Source organism: Grus americana, chromosome 1, assembly GCF_028858705.1.
Source record: "Grus americana isolate bGruAme1 chromosome 1, bGruAme1.mat, whole genome shotgun sequence".
NCBI lineage: Eukaryota > Metazoa > Chordata > Aves > Gruiformes > Gruidae > Grus > Grus americana.
Window position 1 is genome coordinate 202,677,974 of NC_072852.1, and position 17,686 is coordinate 202,695,659.

The window sequence follows — 17,686 nt, forward strand, 5'->3', positions numbered from 1 at the left end:
TAGAAACACAAACTTCTTTTTTTTTTCTAAATAAGAAGGTGCTTTAATAAAAACTACTTTAGTTAAGTTGCTTCAATGAAGGACTAATTGCCTCCAAGTGATGACATTTGAAAAAAGATGTTACAAGCAGCTTCTTAATCAGAAATTAGCAGCCAAGATCAATAAACAAAACATAAAATGTAGGCATATTATTGATGCAGATACTGATGCAGATAATGTAGGCATAATACTGCTATAAAGGGTTGAATTTGGTGAAAAAAGCTGATGAAATAGAATAGCTGATGTTAATTCTATTGAGGCTGACTTCAAGTAGCTAGTGTTCAACCAGTTTGGTTTTTATATGGCCTTGAAAGATATGCCAACTATAGCTGCTAAATCCATATTGAAATTAGAAATGATTACCTTTGTTGATCAAAAAAATATGAAATGGAAGAAAAGAAAAATAACATACCATGTTCACACACAAAACAAAAAGAGCTATATCAGGGACATCAGGGAAGGTGGAATACTATAACAACACATTTTATATTGTTATACTATTCCACCCACCTTAATGGAGAACCCTTCGGTGTGGCTACGCCATAGCCTTTCGAATCCAGATTTCCTCCCACTTTCATGGTGTCACATGGCTTTCGTTGCTCAATGTATTCATTCATGGTGGACTCCAGCAGGAAGGCAAACTTGCCCTTGGATTTGCGGACACGAGCTACTCCCTCTGCAGTAGTCCTAGTGAACACTGATGGCTCAGCTGATTTCATGTAGGTCCACATCTTTTCATACACTGCTATTTTTGATCTCTGGAGAAAATTAAAAAGAAGTTAGAAAAAAAGAATTTTGCAACATTTCAGAATGGCACTGTTCAAAATAAAATCAATCATACTTAATTTTTCAAGCAACTGGGGTTGGGAAAATCATACTTGGATAAGGATTTTCTTTTAATTCCATAATTATTTGAAAAGAAACAAGAACTAGCAATATCAATACTATAAAATCAGATACTATTTCTATGTCCAGTTAGCCTCTAGCAGTCACAATAAAATAACTGCAAAGCTAAGACCTGAATTTACTGTTAGATAAAGGCAGTTCACACAGTCAAAGTGTTGTAAAGTGTGTTTTAGGGAATTATATATGAAATAGATATCCACAATAAACCTGTATGGGAAAGAGAAACAATAAAATAATCTCCCCATAAATACTGAGATGAATCTTGAAGCATTTCTCAGCTCTAACACCCACATCTTAAACCATCAAAACCACAATAGCTTAAGTAAGATTTCTGCTTTCATAATTCAGATTCCAGAATTCATTCAAGTTACATTCAGAAAGGCCCCACAACGTTTCAAGATATAGTTCACAATAAAAGATGGAAACAGTAAATTGGACCAAATATGCTATTAAAGGAAACAAAATGCCCTAAGCGTTTGTCTTGAAGAAGTATTAGGTAACCACAGTATCACTGGATTTATTTTAAAGATGCTGATCCTGCCAGTAATTAAGAAATGTGCTTGCTCAAAGTATGTGCAAGAATTTGTGGTTTATAGTGCATTAGCTGGAATTTTTCCCATCTGGGAATGCATGGTGTAACCACAAGTAAAGACACAAACGAAAATAAGACAATAAAAAATAAAAGCAAATAAAAATTTCCATTTAAATGAAGGAGGGAAATGCTGCCAGGCTGAGAAGCTTCCCATGCTCGTTAGATTCACTCAACAACTCCTTTGCTTCCTCCAGCAACAGGGATACGTACATGCAAACCAGCAGTGCATCAGCTGAACACTATACAGTGTTTTTATTTAATAACAGATGGCACTTGTCTTCTCCTATGCATGCTGCAAAAAGGACTTTTTAACCCAGTGCTCAAGTCAGCTTTTATTTCAGTCAACAGGAGTTTCTAGCTAAGCAAGATTTGGTCTATGAGGCCATTCCTACCCTGTGCTGAGCATTCCAGGGAAATAGGCATTATTATAAAGCCCCCAAACAAAAGATTTTAGAATATTTAAACAACTATCAAATCCTATAATCTAGGTATTATTGAAGTTGACAATGGCTTTAAAAAGCCTGCAACTGAGCCTTTGTATAGGTAAGAGTAATTTCCCTGAAGTGTATCTTTTTACCAGTTACGGAATGATTGCATTATTACTTAGAAAATAATTTGTTAGGGAGGTAGGTCTAACTTGAAAGTAAGCGGCATTTAACCAGAAATGTTCCATAAAAATACTATACAGCAGAAGTCATAAATTATCCTTGCTTTTTTAGCTTGTCTATATGCATAATTTTATCTTGCTGTCAAATGTAATTAACAGCAGCTGTGTATGTCCATAATCACATCCTGCCTTGTCATCCTCTCTTTCCACTGTAGTCACAGCTACTTTTCATTTACATAATAGTGGCTGAGAGCAGACTGTAAACTAAGCCACCCATGTATTCTTTTTGCTTTACGCTGATGTAATTTCATGGATTTACATTTACAGAAAGAAAAATATGGAAAGGAGTAGTAATGAATCATCATTTCAAGAATATTTACTTGCCTTTGTCTGCCTTCACTTCCAATCATTTCTTACATCTTAACATCCATATCATCAGATTTTTTATAAAGTAAACATATAATAGGTCACTTCCTTCAAACTAAAACCATGTGACACATAAAATAGTTCTATTAGTAAGAGGAAACAATGCCCTAAATCAGCTGAAAAAGGTTGCATTTAAATCTATTTTTTTAGGATCTAGTTTCTTTCGTTCAGCAAGAGATCAAAAAATACAAGAAGTCTAACAAGGCATCTGCTCTGTAAGAACATTTTCTTCTCCTAAACTTTCATTTGTTAACATTCCATTTCTACATGTCAATTCAGAGTGAAAATTGAAGAGGGAACCAACAGATATTCCTTATTGTCATATGAGGAAACACTGCAGCTTTCCCCTGCAGTCAGTCAGGCTAGGATAATTTTCATTTAGGGCTTTTATGAGTAGGACTGCTACAATAAAATTCTTTCCCTCTTGAGCAAGCTGCTTGGAAAATGCAACTCTCATTGTGTCCAAAACAGAAAATAAGAGTCAATAGCTAATAGTACCAAAGTCTTCTTTTTTCTTTATGTTGGCTTTTAAATGACTTTTTCCTTTTCTGCTTTCAGTCCCTAATCAAAGCAGACTGAATAGCTATCCAGAGTTTCTGACATTTTGGTAGGAAATGATCAAATGATGAGAAAATGTCCTGAAGGCTCATCTTCAGCCAGATAGTAATCACTGACAGAAAAGTTACACATGACTCTAATCCCCACACTGATGATGTTTGCTTCCAACCACACAAAGTGTTAGACTTAGCAAACAAGTCTTCTCATCCTATTGTTTCAGGCTAGGTCTTAATTTATGTATTATACAAACAGTGTTTGAACAATTATGGTCTGTCAATGATATTTTATCTTTGTTCATGTTTTGTGAAAAATATTTTAAGAAATAGCATGTACGATATCATTAACAATCACTATACTGTTGCAGAGATTAGAAATCATTTGATAACAGGGCCTCAATTGCACCATTTTTTAAAAAAAGTGATCAACACAGTCTAAATCTTGATAAAGCTTCAAATTTTGCATATGCAGCTATATTTAGTATTTGTAGTTACTTCTATTGTTTCCCTTTGTATTTTGAAATAAAGAAAAAATATAAAGAAAACGTTGATTTTCCTTCTTTTTTCTTTTAATCCTTTAAAGTGAAAGAATGGCAGTCATTACAGACGGACAAAGAATCTTCTCTTTAAGGAGAGATCTTGCATGAAATATTGATTCAAACAAAAAAAGTATCTGTGTTTACAGGATGATTTAAAAGAATCATGAAATTTTTGTGACCAAGACTGTCTTTATGTCAAAAGACCTGACCTCATTACTTCGAAACAATGGCTTGTACAAGTGTTTTGAAATGCTTTAGAAAACAACACCATTCCTTCATTCTTTACTGTTTCCTTGGGAATTGATTTTTGCATCATCACCTAAAACTATTGCAAGCACTAGATACTCTTGAAAATGCAACAAGTTAATAAATCCAAGTTAAATACATCTATCTGCCTGATCCTCAGCATTATGCTTTTAACTATCATTACAGCTTCATTCTAGTTGAAAGAATTATTTGGTCACATATATTGTAGTTACCACCTCAGCTTGTGATGGACTGAAACTGGAATTCTCAGAATTAAACACCTAACTTTCCACAAATTGAGCTAAAGAAGAATCTACGGGTTAAACATAGATGAATACAAATAATGAGTACTGAGGAATTACACTTTTTTCAAGAAAATAGGAAATCTGGCCATCTCAGGATCAAACTATTTCAATTCTCAGACAATCCTCCTATATCTTAATGCCACCATTTTTGTAGATATCTGATGTGAAATCAGGGCTTCTAGGGATCACAAGCTCAGTTTCTACCATGTGGGGTGAAAAATAAGGCTCCCAGAAAGCATCTGTAGCGTCATAGTCAGGTATATGCCAACACCTTGGCTATAGAAGAAGATAGGTGTAATTAGAAACCTGTCACTGAACTGTATCCATCAAAAAATGAGATACCAAGCACCCTAGCCATTTCAGACGGATCCCTCTAGAGTTGATGCAACGAGGAAGACACTTTAGAGGGTGATTTATTTCAACATAACACACTTGTCCCGTACAGGATGCACAGGGGTGTTTTTCTTTCTCCAGTGTCTACAGAAGAAATCCAGAAAACTAGCTTAGACTAAACTCCTTGGACAGCTTTATTATGTGAAGGCTCAACCACTGTGTGTTGGTTGAGTGCCCTTTATATCTTATAAGGCATCACATTTTTACAGCTAATAGAAAATATTTGCAAGTTCTTCTATGGGGATATCTCTTGCAATAAAAAGGTTATTTCACTACAGATCTTTTAGGGATCACTCAACAGCTGCCCTTGAATTGATACTGTCTATAGTTCACAAATTCCATCCGTAGTTTTTTGTAATGATTTACTGAGTTCAGTTCGGCCAAACTGAAAACAGTCAAGGTGCGTGGGAGTACTTAACACAGAACAGTCCCCTTTCAATTAGACAATAAGAAGAAATTATCACTCCATCTTCCTTTCTTCTAAAAATACCTTAAAATGCACTTTTCAGATAAATAATGCTCCTAAACTGCGGAATTTCCAAGGAAGGATTACTGGCTCACAGCATTTATTCGGAGCCATGTTCAAGCACTAAAACTCGCACATGTTCAGACAGCTAGGCTTAACTTTCATCTGCTAGAGACATGAAATAAAGCAGGAAGGACTGTTTATTATGTGCTCCTTGTGACGTCCAGGCTCCCTGTTTTCCAGCTGGCAAACGATGAGGATTACATACCAACCACACTAACACAGGAAAGCAAATGAAAATGAAGTAATCAATACAGACAGCACAGACATATGAATGGCTATTTAGGCTATTTCCTAATGCTCCAACCACATACCCCCGAGATATATTTTCTCTTTATTATTCATCTGAAAGTCAGCAAATTAAAAAATGCATTTCCTGCCCACCACCCAAGACCCTAAAGCAAAATGTACGCAGCCGAATCCATAAGTAGAAACAAAACCTGCAAGACTCCATGTTATCATAGGCTTTCAATGCTGCACATCATTTCAGTACCGGAGCTTCAGATGAATCAATAGTGCAATGGTGCTTTAATTATCACCGGCTTCAGTATCCCTCGGGGTACCTCTTTTGCCCAGTGTGACAGGATCAATAAGCTTTCCACAAATTAAAGTAACTGAAAACTCCAACAAATGGCGTTGTGGGAGTAAAAATGTAGCTGAAGTATGGCAGGAGTTACAAACTATATCACATATAATTGCACAGTAACATTATTTCACCCTTTCAAGCATCTTACAAGAGCAGTCAGTAGGGAGAGCAGCTCTAACAGACATGCCAACTTACTCTGAAGAACTCTTTGGTTGACCCTGAGTCCAGTGTCCCATAAGCAATTTCGGTTTGTTTGGCAAGGTCTTCTGCACTTTCTATGGGTGAGACCATTCGCTCAACAGTCAAGAAAGCAGCGAGGTTAGCAGTGTAGGATGAAATAATGATGAGCGTGAAGAACCACCAGACACCTCCAACAATGCGACCTGAGAGGGATCTAAACATGAATAAGATAATGCACATTTTCCTGTCTCTTAAGCCACAAAGAGATAAAGAGAGAAGGCATCATTATTGCTGAACATGTAACAGTCAATGGGAGGGAGATAATTTGCATTTTAAATACTAATAAATGCTTTTTCTCTTGAATCTTAATGCCTACGGTACATTACTGTACTGTACCTACTGCATTAATATGTATCATGCACATACAGAAGTTTGAATTCTCTTGAACAGTAATCCCAGTGTTCTTATTATTTCAGGAAATGCCTAACGTAGCAAGAATTTTGTCAAAAATACTGGAAAGGTAATCTCTTTTTGGAGACAAAAGTAAAGCATGGTAGTTGCAAATCAGTAGCTTTCTCTGTTTCCTCTTTAAAAAAAAAAAGACACAAAAGGCTTTGCAGATGGATTAGGTTGGCTCTAGGATTAAAATGTTCCTGTCATCCAAACTTATGAAACATTATACAAGTTACTGTAATAATTTGAACCTTCACATTTTTCTTATTTAAGAAGCAAGCATTTTGCGGTAACAGAGATATTTATGTTAAGTAAAAACGTATATTTTCCATTTTAATACCTGCAATTTGATGAGAAGGCTGTTGAGGAGTAATGTACAGTCTTAATCACTAGCAGTTTTATTGCTACTTTCAATAATAGCAGAGTTAGGCCAACGCTGAACACTCTCAAAATCTTACTGTTAATGGCTAAAATGAAGCATTCAAGTTTGAATGATTGGGTCATAATGTTTAATTAAGAAGTTGTAGTTACTGCACACTAAAGTTCCAGAACATCTTAAAAGGTTGAGAAATTCAGGACTGGGATCATATATTACACCTGAGGCACCCACTCAGTAAGGCATAGCTTAGCCATACAGCGTGGCTTCTCAGAAACAGATGTTCAAATATTCTCTCTCTCATAGACAGCGATATTCCGGAAGCAGCACTGTAGAACTTGACAGGGAACAGCAATGGGACATTCATTCATGCAACGCAAATATTCAGCACAATAGTGAGCATTTCATAATTCTCATACAATGGAACAAATCTAGCAACAATACATTTCCTCTGAAGTCAACTCAGTGGAATTGCCCCTGTGTATACCTGCTGCTTCTTAGACTGTTTGTGGCTTATGCACATTGACACACATAAAATAATAGTAATGACTGAAATTCAAAGCAGATTCTCTGTTGCCCTTATCATAGCTATTAGAAAAGAAAAAAAAAATAATGAAAAGGCTTCCTAAAGAATGAACTTCAAAACACTGCCAGGAAAATAAACGAAGATTTTAGGCTTCAGTGTTGAAGATAAAATGCAAATGTAAAAAGATTTGACACAAACCTTGGGGAAATATCACATCCTTGTTGCATAAAGGCACCCAGGGAAAACCAGAGGCTGTTGAATATGCCAAACTCATTGGGAGGCTGGTCACTGGGTCCTTCTTTCCCATCCTCTGGTTCTTCTGTGTGCCACTCATATGGGCTAAACCTGCTAACTAGGAACAGGACCACACTGACACCAATGTAGGCAAAGACTATGCACATCCAGATCTCATACGCCAAAGGGTCCAAGAAGGAAAACACTCCTGGTTTAGATTTCTGGGGCTTTTTGATCATAATGGATATCCCCAAACTCATAAAAGGCTTAGAAAAATCAATGACCTCTTCTCGTACCAAAGTGATGGTCAGAGGCGCAACAGCAATCTCTGCTTTCTATAAAGAAAAAAGAAATATAGATGTATAAATTAATTGAAGTTGGCTTAAACACTCAGCTAAGCAGCTAATTCCAAAGGTATGTCATTAACATCAGGACACTGTGGCTTACATGTTCTATACACCATTTTGCTGTTCCTTTCTATCACAGTCTATATTTACTCAATATGCTTTTATTAAAACATACATATTGCGTTTTTTTGTTTTACAGAATTATAGAAATACTTAATTTTCCTGCTAAGGAGAAGACTCTTAAATCTTATGGAGGTGGGTAGCAGTGTAGGTAGATCATTTTAGGTATCAATTTAAAGTAAGGGAATTTAAGAAAGAATGAAAAATGAGAATGACCCTACTGTCACTGAATGTATAGACATTTTTTATAAGATCACAGAAACAGTCATTTATTATCATATTTTCATAAGATACAATCATTCTTTGAGGGAAATCATCTCATAGACTCAAGGAGGTTCGAAACAGCATGAAGCAGCAAAGGCGATTAACTAATGCCGTGACACCACAAAACTGCACGCAGTTGTCTTGGGAGAAAGATAGTTCAATAGGAATGAATCGGATTTTAAACAGTGCAAAAAGGCAAGTTTACAGAAAACAGCTGTGCAAAATCACACAATAAAAGGATAAAAGCATGCTGAGTCCATTCCCATTAGAGACAGGAATAATTTTTAATATGTTTTTCTAATATGTTTTTAGACTGAAGATGCCAGTCTTGAATGAATCATTACTGATGATGATGATGATGGTGATTACGGCTGCTAACGATAATGTCTCCATGAACTACAAGGCATTGCAGCTGTGCTAATGGGTCATTTCTGTCATTAGGCACTCAACATTACATTAAGGTTTGCTCCTTGTCTTGCCTTGCCTTGCCTTGCCTTGCCTTGCCTTGCCTTGCCTTGCCTGGCCCACCAAAGCTGTCATTACAGCAAGACTCAAGGTGGCAATTGTAAGAGGAACTGGGACAAAAGATGCACTGGTGGGAGGGGAACAGATGCAGAAGCTGCTGAAACCTTTCTCCTGTTCATCGTCGTAGTGCTCTATCTAGGTGGATTCACAGAGCAGAGCCCATACTCTGTGACCAGCGTGGACTTCTATACACCTTACGGGCTAAGGAGGGTAACTGAGCATATTTTGAGAACACCTGGCGTTGGCTGCAAATAAGGTAGACTCACAACCTGCCTTCTGCAGTGGCATTATTCTGCTTCAGGCCTCAATATACGAGATAATCTGCCTGTATTTACCCCACTCCAGGCCCAGTCATCTTCACAGGCACAACTGAGAGCTTTTCATAAATCTCCATAATAGAACTGTTGTAGTTTTATTTTCTAAATACTTAGTTGGCCCAAATTCATCTCATGGGGTAGCATCTTCAGATATAGTACATTGCCTGTAGTTTAGCAAAGCATTTAAGCACGTTTGCTTTTCAGGATGTTCTTAAGGACATTCATGCTCAGTAAAATATACAAGGATATATTTAAATCCCATCAATTTCAATGAGATTAAAATATGCTGAAAATTAAGGATGTGTTTATATAGTTTAATCCAAGTGTTACGTAAATAGCTTGTGTGATAATGAAAAAAAGAAATTGAAATGTAGGCCTTTTTTCTCATCTCGTAACTTTGAAACAGATATATGCAATTAAAATAATATGCTTTTGTTATTTTATACACTAAATTATACAGGGTTATATATATTTTTTATGGAATTTAATTTAACACTCATTTAATGTAGTTAAATTTTAAACCTATTTTAGTAGCTCTATAATTTTGAATAATTCAAAAGAACTGACTCATTCCAGTGCAGTGGTCCAAAAATGCAAATTTGTATTAAAATTTCTATATATTAATCATCAGGTTATATCTGTCATTCTGAAATAGTTGTGATGCAAACATTTACCATCCTAATTTCATGTAAAGATATTATAGTTTAAGCAACAGAATTAAAATCATAATTTTGCAAGCATTTCAGACGTTATCTCTAGTGCTAATGTCTTGGGTAAACATTATGATCATATTGCTAATTCTCTGAATTTTAATGTAAATTTTGTAATACAAGGCATTTTAAAAAATTTAGCTTCTTGAAGTCTTGTGATTACATAAGTATGACTGAAATAAGATATTTTATGAAGGTAGGTACTATAGGAAGAAAAATAACATGTCTAAAATATATTTTTAAATATCCTGAAAATTGTAAAGAAAATTTGGTTTCTGTAGTCTAAGGATTGTAGGATGGTTTGGCCTACTGGCATTGCTGCTTATTTTTGTATTTCATCTCACTCATAAATTCCTTTTTTCTAGAAGGATGGTTTCCTTCCTGAGAATCAATGTCTTTTAAATTCCTAAATTTCAGCTACTGTGATCACCTAATGTGGAGTCCTTCAAATGAATTAACTGAAAGACTGGGGGAACCTGTGATCTATTATTGCTAATCTTCTCTGTATTTGTCACATAGTGGTATCTTCATTAACACAGTGTAAATGATAGACCTGGTCACTGGTCTTCAAAAGTGTTGTCTAACACTTCATTTTTTGTGTCTTCAGATTGCCACTGGGATCAAAACAAGGATCCTTGAGGGTTGTTAGTTTTTACGATGTGAGGTGGAAAAGTGACAGCACCGTTTTAGTGCCAACTGTGGAGAATTTAAAGACCTAATTAGCACACTGCATACTCTATGTGAAACACTGGGTAAGAGTCATCTTAGCAAATTTAAATGCTTACAGAGTACACGCAGAACTAGAACTACATCAGAACTAGCTGCCTACACTAAGGAGTTAAAGAGGAGAAACAGGAACTTATCCCATTTCATTGCGATAGTGATCTAACGTCAGTTTATTCATAAGGCAGATAAACCTGTTTCTTGCCAATGAATGTAAAGGGACAGTACACAGCTAGGTCACAATTAGATGCCAAATAATTGGAAAAAGTGCAGCCTCCCCAATCTGATCACATTATTTAGTATTTTTGTAATATGTGCCACATTAAGGCCTACATAAACTCTTCATTGTTGAAAGCTAAATAATGACAATAGCCAAGCATTATAATCATCAGCATTTTTGCTTTGCCCAGTTAATGTACACCATATAATTATGGATTTAAATGGTTAACACTATAACAACGGTACGAACAATTCATGATTTTGTTGCCAGTGAAATCTGTTTTGACAAAGGCTAATGATACTTCACACTCAAAGCAACTGCATCTGTAACAGCATTTCAATCAAGGCTGCACCACTACCAAGTACAGATGGATCACAGAGCCTTTCAATATTAGACAATGGGGCAAGATTAAGTCTGATAGTAAGAGACTTTTACTTTTCCAGAGTATATTATTATAACCTTGTGAATAAAATCTATCTTTGGGACAAGTGGTATGAAGGTGGTAAACCTATCTGAGAAAAATCAGGCAGGAAGTGATTTCAACTTCAGAAGCTCGTAGCTTCTCAGATTTTAAACAGAAATAAGTTGTGACCTTTTGTGTTAAGCAGTCAAAGAATACCATTCTGTGTCAGGAGAATGAATATTTAATTGGATCTGACTGCTAGTGCATTTGGAAACACCTGTTACACATGCTTAATGGCATTTCATCCCCAGCCAGCATTTCTTCTGTGAGGGCTATAGAGCCTCACATGAACTACTGCAGCAGGCATTCAGATAGATCAGGGACAAATGACCAAGATTTCCTAGTAGGTTTTAATAGAATGTTAAAAACAAAACAGGAAAATAAACAAACACCACCACCCTTCCCAACCTTCTCTACAGTTGTGCTACAACTGTACACCACAGCACTTTATACACTGTTTCCCCGGGACATGATGGAAAAATCAGCTACAGAGTTTAGGTGACAACTGAGCTACTCTGTGCAGTATCTGAAGGTGTTCAGCCACCAGAACAACCAATGGTGCGTATGGGTCTCAAGGGAACATGGGATAAAATCGGCACGTGTCCACTCTCAGGAACACGGATGGGGCTAAGTGGCATTGAGGTATGGTATAAAGAGCAGGAGAGGAGGGGAGCCTTTCTTGTGGCACAGAAAAGGATCAATCTCACTGGCCAGCACAAAACTGTCTGTTAATCCGTTAATGTGGTTGGGAATTAGAAGCTGTAAAATGTTTCCCAAATAGACTCTCATTAACTTGCTGATTCAGTTGCAAACTCTGTCCCAATCCTGGCTGCATACAAAAGGCTCTGCTTGAAGTACAGCCAACTACTCAGAGTATTGGTGTTTATGATTTGAGGATCTACCAGAGAAGATGAACATCCTCTTATAGCACAGCTTTGCAGGAAAGTCTCTGGCTGACTGATTTTTCTGCTTTCTCTATATGAAATAGGCCAGGGAACCTGATGTTCTGTAAATCATCTGGCAAGGACTCAAGGAAGCTGCAGGGACGATGCTCTTCATGGATTTCCTATGGAAATCTTAAGCATCAAACTTTTATAAGTTAACAGGAAGAGCAATTTCCTTTAAAGCTACACCTGTAAAGTACATTAAACATGCTTGGAGTAGCTCTTGGCCTTAAGGCCAAATGGCACAGGACAGTCTGTGTCATTACCATGAAAGTTATTTAACTTCTAAACCAGGATGGCTACATTCAAGCTGCTTATAGGGAATGGTCTCCCCCATGCTAGCGCCCATCTGGGCTCTGAAATTGTTTTGGAGAATAATTAAGGGCCAAAAATATAGCAGGTACTATTGTTGCAACTTAAGAGTTAGGCAAGCAAGTGCCAATGCCCAGGGACATTCCCTGGTGCCACTGATATACTGGGATAGGTAGAGCCTAAGGGACCCTTCGGACAGTCCAGCAAATATACTGGGCAACAGCAGCCTTCTGTTAGTTCTTTCAAGAAAAAAGCTGCCCCGAGAGTTGTGCTGTGGCTTATTCCCAGAGCTCAATTCCAGAATCACAATCAGACTGCAGCCTTCCTAAATGGATAGTTATGCAGGAGCTTTTAAACTTGGCCATCAAACCTTGAAAGAGCCTTGACCTCATTCTTTTCCATTACAAAAATGAAGTGTTGGCCACATCCCATTCTGGGACATCTTCTTCATGCAGGTGATTTGCAACAGGTTCCTTATGCCTGTGAGTTTTGTGGCTTTCAGCTGTGTTAACAGTCGCAGGTCACATTCCCGTACTGGCACAAACCGCTGTGTGGGCTTCCTAATGGCAATTTGTATTTCAGTCTAGCACTAGGGTAGTTTGGGTTTGATGAGGTAAATTCTTCAAGATAAACAAAAAGAAAAAAAGCCCAGCAAACCCAAACTGAAAACTGAAGTCTAATTTCAAGTTTCCTCTATAATTTTCAACTAGATGATAGGCCACTGAAACTCTGCTATTAAAACTGTATCTAGGCAAAGGAATTTTCTTACAATATGTAAAATTTCTCAGATGTTTTAAAAAACCTATTGGTATAAAATAGTACCTTGCCATTGATATCCATGTGATGGCTATTGCGATTAAAAGCCAGACAAGGATCGCCACCATTTTGATAAAGTAAGTCTGAAATAACCTTGACTTTTAAAGTCCTGAGACTTGAGCTGCTTCCAAGCCACTAAAGTGGATATACGTACTTGGTGATCATTCAGCTTTTCCACTCTTTAAAGACACAAGTGAGGTTGGTTCCTCCCAGAACTTCCAAGAACACACAGGGTTTTGTCAGGCTGGTATAACCTCCCCATTCCCACGTGGGAGGGGAAATCAACCAGGGCACCTTTTCACACACTCCTACAGCACACAGTCCATTTCATGCTGAGGAGTCCTTTGAACTGATGCTAATGGAGGAGACTTTGACAAAATTTATCAGCCATACTTAGCTGACAGAAGGGAACAGAAATGGATCTGCTAGAAAAGCCACCAGGCTTTTGCCACGCGTGGCCCTAACTGTCACTGAAATTGTGAAAACTGCAACTGTGGATGGACCAACCGGTATGCAGGTTGAGGCATGTTATGATTTCACTGGTGGAAACGTTCTCATCTGAATAGTTTTAGGATTTTTTTTTTTTTATTCCCTCACTGAAATGAAGTTTCTCTAAGAATTCTGATCTGTCCTCAGTGCAGATACTAGCACCTGCAGTTGTCAGCAAGCACAGCTCTGAGTTTTGCTACTTTTGGTAACACCAGACACTGCAAATACTTCTTTGGGTTTGTTGGAACTATTTTCGTTAAATATTACAACTTAACGTGTCAATAGAATTGTTGTTATGTTATTCTGAAGCATCATTCTCCAGATCACTGTATAACATAACGCTCTTAGTTGCTGAACTTACCAGGTTTGCTCTTAAATTTTATTATTGATGTTCATCTTACAAGTCTGTCTTATTTCTGAATTGCCTAATTGTGTATTTGTCTGTAGTGGTTTGTTATATATGTTTAATATACGATGGTGGATTCTCCATTTCTCAAGACAGCCCTATCTTTTTTAAGATATCTGTCCACCATTCCATGAAAATGAATAAATGAGTGATATTCTTCTCAACTAAGTTTTACAATGTATCAGGAATAGATGGTCTCTAACATTAGTTCTAACATTAATGAATTTTTAAGGGATGTGCAAACTACGGATGTTCTAATGTTACAAAGTACTAGTTGAATAAGTAGTAGAATTTGCATGAAACTATTTGATTTTCTCTTGAAAACAGATGAAAACACAGAGATCTGAAACAGAATTCTGTTTCTTTTCAGTGACCCCAAGGTTAAATAAAATGCACATATACTTCCTATTTTATGATATGATAAATTAAATCCTGCTTCAAAAATTGGTATGCTTACCCCATAAACAAGTTCTCCCACCATCCCATTCCAGATTTTTGTCTCTGGATCCCTTGCTCCATATTTTCCATCAGGAACAATGGCAATTTTGTACTTGATACCAATATGTTTTGCAATTTCTGATGCCAGATCTACACAGTATCCTTCAAACTTGTCATTCCCTTCAAACGTATCATGGTTTTTCTTGAACATAACATATGGGGCTTCCTATAATGAAAGAAGCAGAACTGTAAAGGAGAAGTATACAGAAAATACTCTGAAAAGTAACATGTCATCTACTGACTGAAGAACACACCTTTTATCAAAAGTTTATGGATAGTATTAGCACATTTAAATTAAAATGTATGAACAGAAATCCTTCTGGAAAGGTATACTATTTACATTGTAATTTGGCTTATACATTTCACAAGATTAATCAACCTTAAAAATTATAAACACAAAAGCTATCCAAGAACGCACACAAATTTTACTTTGTTTTAAATGAAAGACCTTAGTGCAGTATATGCTAAATTTAAAGTGTGAATAGAGGTTGAATCTATACGATGCAAATGACTGTGGGATAATGCAAGGTATGATTTACGCTTTTGACTTCAGTAAGTAAGCATATCCATGTGGTTACTGTCTACGTAATTTCAGATGCATGGCCTGAATTATTTGCTCTCCTGAGGTTCAGAATGCATAGTTACTAAAAGGCTACATACATTTTAGTAAGAACACAGAGATACATTCCCAAGGTAAAACATATCTTCCCCTTCGAATAACCGGTGCAGATTCTGCAAGGACTTTTAGGATGAATCTAAGCAATATGCAGGGACAAGAATGGTATTAAGCTGACAATGACTTTACATGCTGCATGAAAAAGAAGTACCAAAATATTTTTGGTTGGTGAGTGCCATTGGAAACAAGTAAACCTGTGGATCTTACATTCCCTGTGTATACCACACTATCACAATAACGAACATTATGTGATTGGGAAATCAAGGTCACATTGGGAAAACAAGGTCACATTCTTTTTTGCTCTGTGTGGATTCAGACTTTAGCAATCATTATGTAAAATTATACTTTCTCGTGGTATTTTAAATTACTTCACATAATTCATATTCATAGCTAGTTCCATATAAAATACTTGTCACTAATGTCACCCTGTGTTTGAATTTACATCACAAAATACTGGCAACTTATGGTGAATGTTGTTTTTTTGACACCAGCCTTGGTAGTACTCTGTCTTATTCACATCTTTCCTACATAAATAATTAGTACAAAAATAAAAATAAAGGTAGATGTGTAGTTTGAGAATGTCTGCTTCATCGAAACTGCATCAATATTAGCTGTGATCAACAGCACTTTTGTAACCTCTATTAGGTGTTTAACACTGGAGGATATGTGGTATTACATGAGCAATAGGGGGACTGAATAAACCAATTCCAAAATTTTTCAGTGTGTCAGGTAAATTTTTCCTTTTGGATACCAATACGTAGCTCCTATTAGCAGGGTGTGAATCCACCCGAGAAGAACTTGATAGGCAAGCCTAAACAGCATCTCTAATTTACTATTATAAGGTGAAAAGGCAGAGAAATAGAAAAGGGAGAGATTATATGTGGGAGGCACAATTCCCTTTAACTATGTAAGTTTACTCCCTGTGGTAACTCAGCCCAGGACCCACCTCCATATAAGGATGGCAGAACAGAGCTTTGTGTAATGTGAGTGGAGGAAGTTGTGTAGTTCATTTACTTCAATGGGAGAGAAAGGTCCCAGATTATATTCAACACAGTTGGGAATCAGGAAGCGCTAGCGTTTCCTGACAGAGAGAGTCAGGTTCCTAAGCATTGCAGTTTCACTCTCAGATGTATTCCCAGAACATGTCTCCTCCCATCACCTCCTTCTTATATTATTCTCTGCTACGGACATGCCTCTATGGGCCACAATCCCTCAGCAGTAATTCAGTGTTGGAGGCCATTGATGCCTCCAACATTACACCAGCCAAGGAACCACACAATGGCCATTACACCAGCTAAGGAACCACACAGCAGAGAAAGTGTCCACAATGATCACTTCTAAAGTCAAACTCTGTCTGACTACCTCGTTCCTTGACTTATATGTAAGTATAAATGCCCAGAGAAATTTGAGGGTGACAACAGCAGATTGTTGCATTTCTTGAGCACAGTTATGACCACTGCATGGCTAAGGATCGCCAAGGACTTCTAAAACTGGGGCAATCACAAACCAAGCTGTTATCATCCTGATGCACGGGGCCTGGGCACTGAGAAGACCACTGAGCTATAGCATTAACAACGCACTGTAGTCACCGCAGTGATGCAGTGCAATGTCTCTGCCTATACAGAATTTGTATCTTCCAAGGAAAACTGCTGAGTATTACCAGCAGCCTGCACCATTTTTGGTATTCCTATCCCCAGTTAAATCAGCTTTATCTCAACCACCTGTCTTCCAGAGGGAGCAACGGAGAAGAGCAGGGAGAAGGGGTCCTGCCCTCTCTTTGAAGTAGATCTTGATTTCAGGAAGTATTTTGGGCACATGAATCAAATGTTCCTCCCTCATGCAGGCTTTTTGTTCCCATGAGAAGAAAAGCCAAAATCTGGGTCTTTCCACATGTTATTTCACAAAAATGGTTGAAAATAAACCAAGGCAAAGAATACTATGTCTCCTGACTGTGATTTAGCCAACTGCTAGCTAGAAATACAACCAAGTCTCTTCCATTATCCTGCATTTGTGGTCTCCCCTTACAAGCTTCAGCTACATTTGCTTGCTGCATCTCAAAAGCAATTTTGTTTTTCAAAGACCAGAGTTAGTGACCACTGGCTCTTCTGATTCAGCCTTTCTTATAAATCCAAAGCCAAAAGCATACAATTAAAGTCACACCAGGAAATAGTAATTCTGGAGAGGGACACAAGCCAGACAGGCACAGAGGAGGCCAGGTCAGCCTGCTCCTTCTCCCAAAATCCAGACACTGTGCTTCTGCCTGGGCTGCTACAAAAAAACATTTCCACTGTCTCTGCACAGCAAAGCAAAGTGACAGATGCCTTACTTTTTTCTGTTAAAGACTAAATAAACTTCAGCCCTCCTCCCC

The 17,686-nt window shown here is 37.3% G+C and overlaps 1 protein-coding gene across 8 annotated transcripts in view; it reads right to left on the minus strand.

Moving 5' to 3' along the window:
* The window catches only part of GRIA4 (glutamate ionotropic receptor AMPA type subunit 4), a 235,175-nt gene that overhangs the window by 41,314 nt on the left and 176,175 nt on the right, over positions 1-17,686 (minus strand). For all 8 annotated transcript variants that reach the window (XM_054836650.1, XM_054836716.1, XM_054836658.1 and 5 more), the window contains exons 10-13: positions 14,602-14,808; positions 7,453-7,823; positions 5,915-6,113; positions 550-797 (exon numbers count right to left, since the gene is read on the minus strand). In XM_054836650.1, the coding sequence (XP_054692625.1) occupies positions 550-797; positions 5,915-6,113; positions 7,453-7,823; positions 14,602-14,808 (1,025 nt within the window). The remainder of the gene's footprint in view (positions 1-549; positions 798-5,914; positions 6,114-7,452; positions 7,824-14,601; positions 14,809-17,686) is intronic.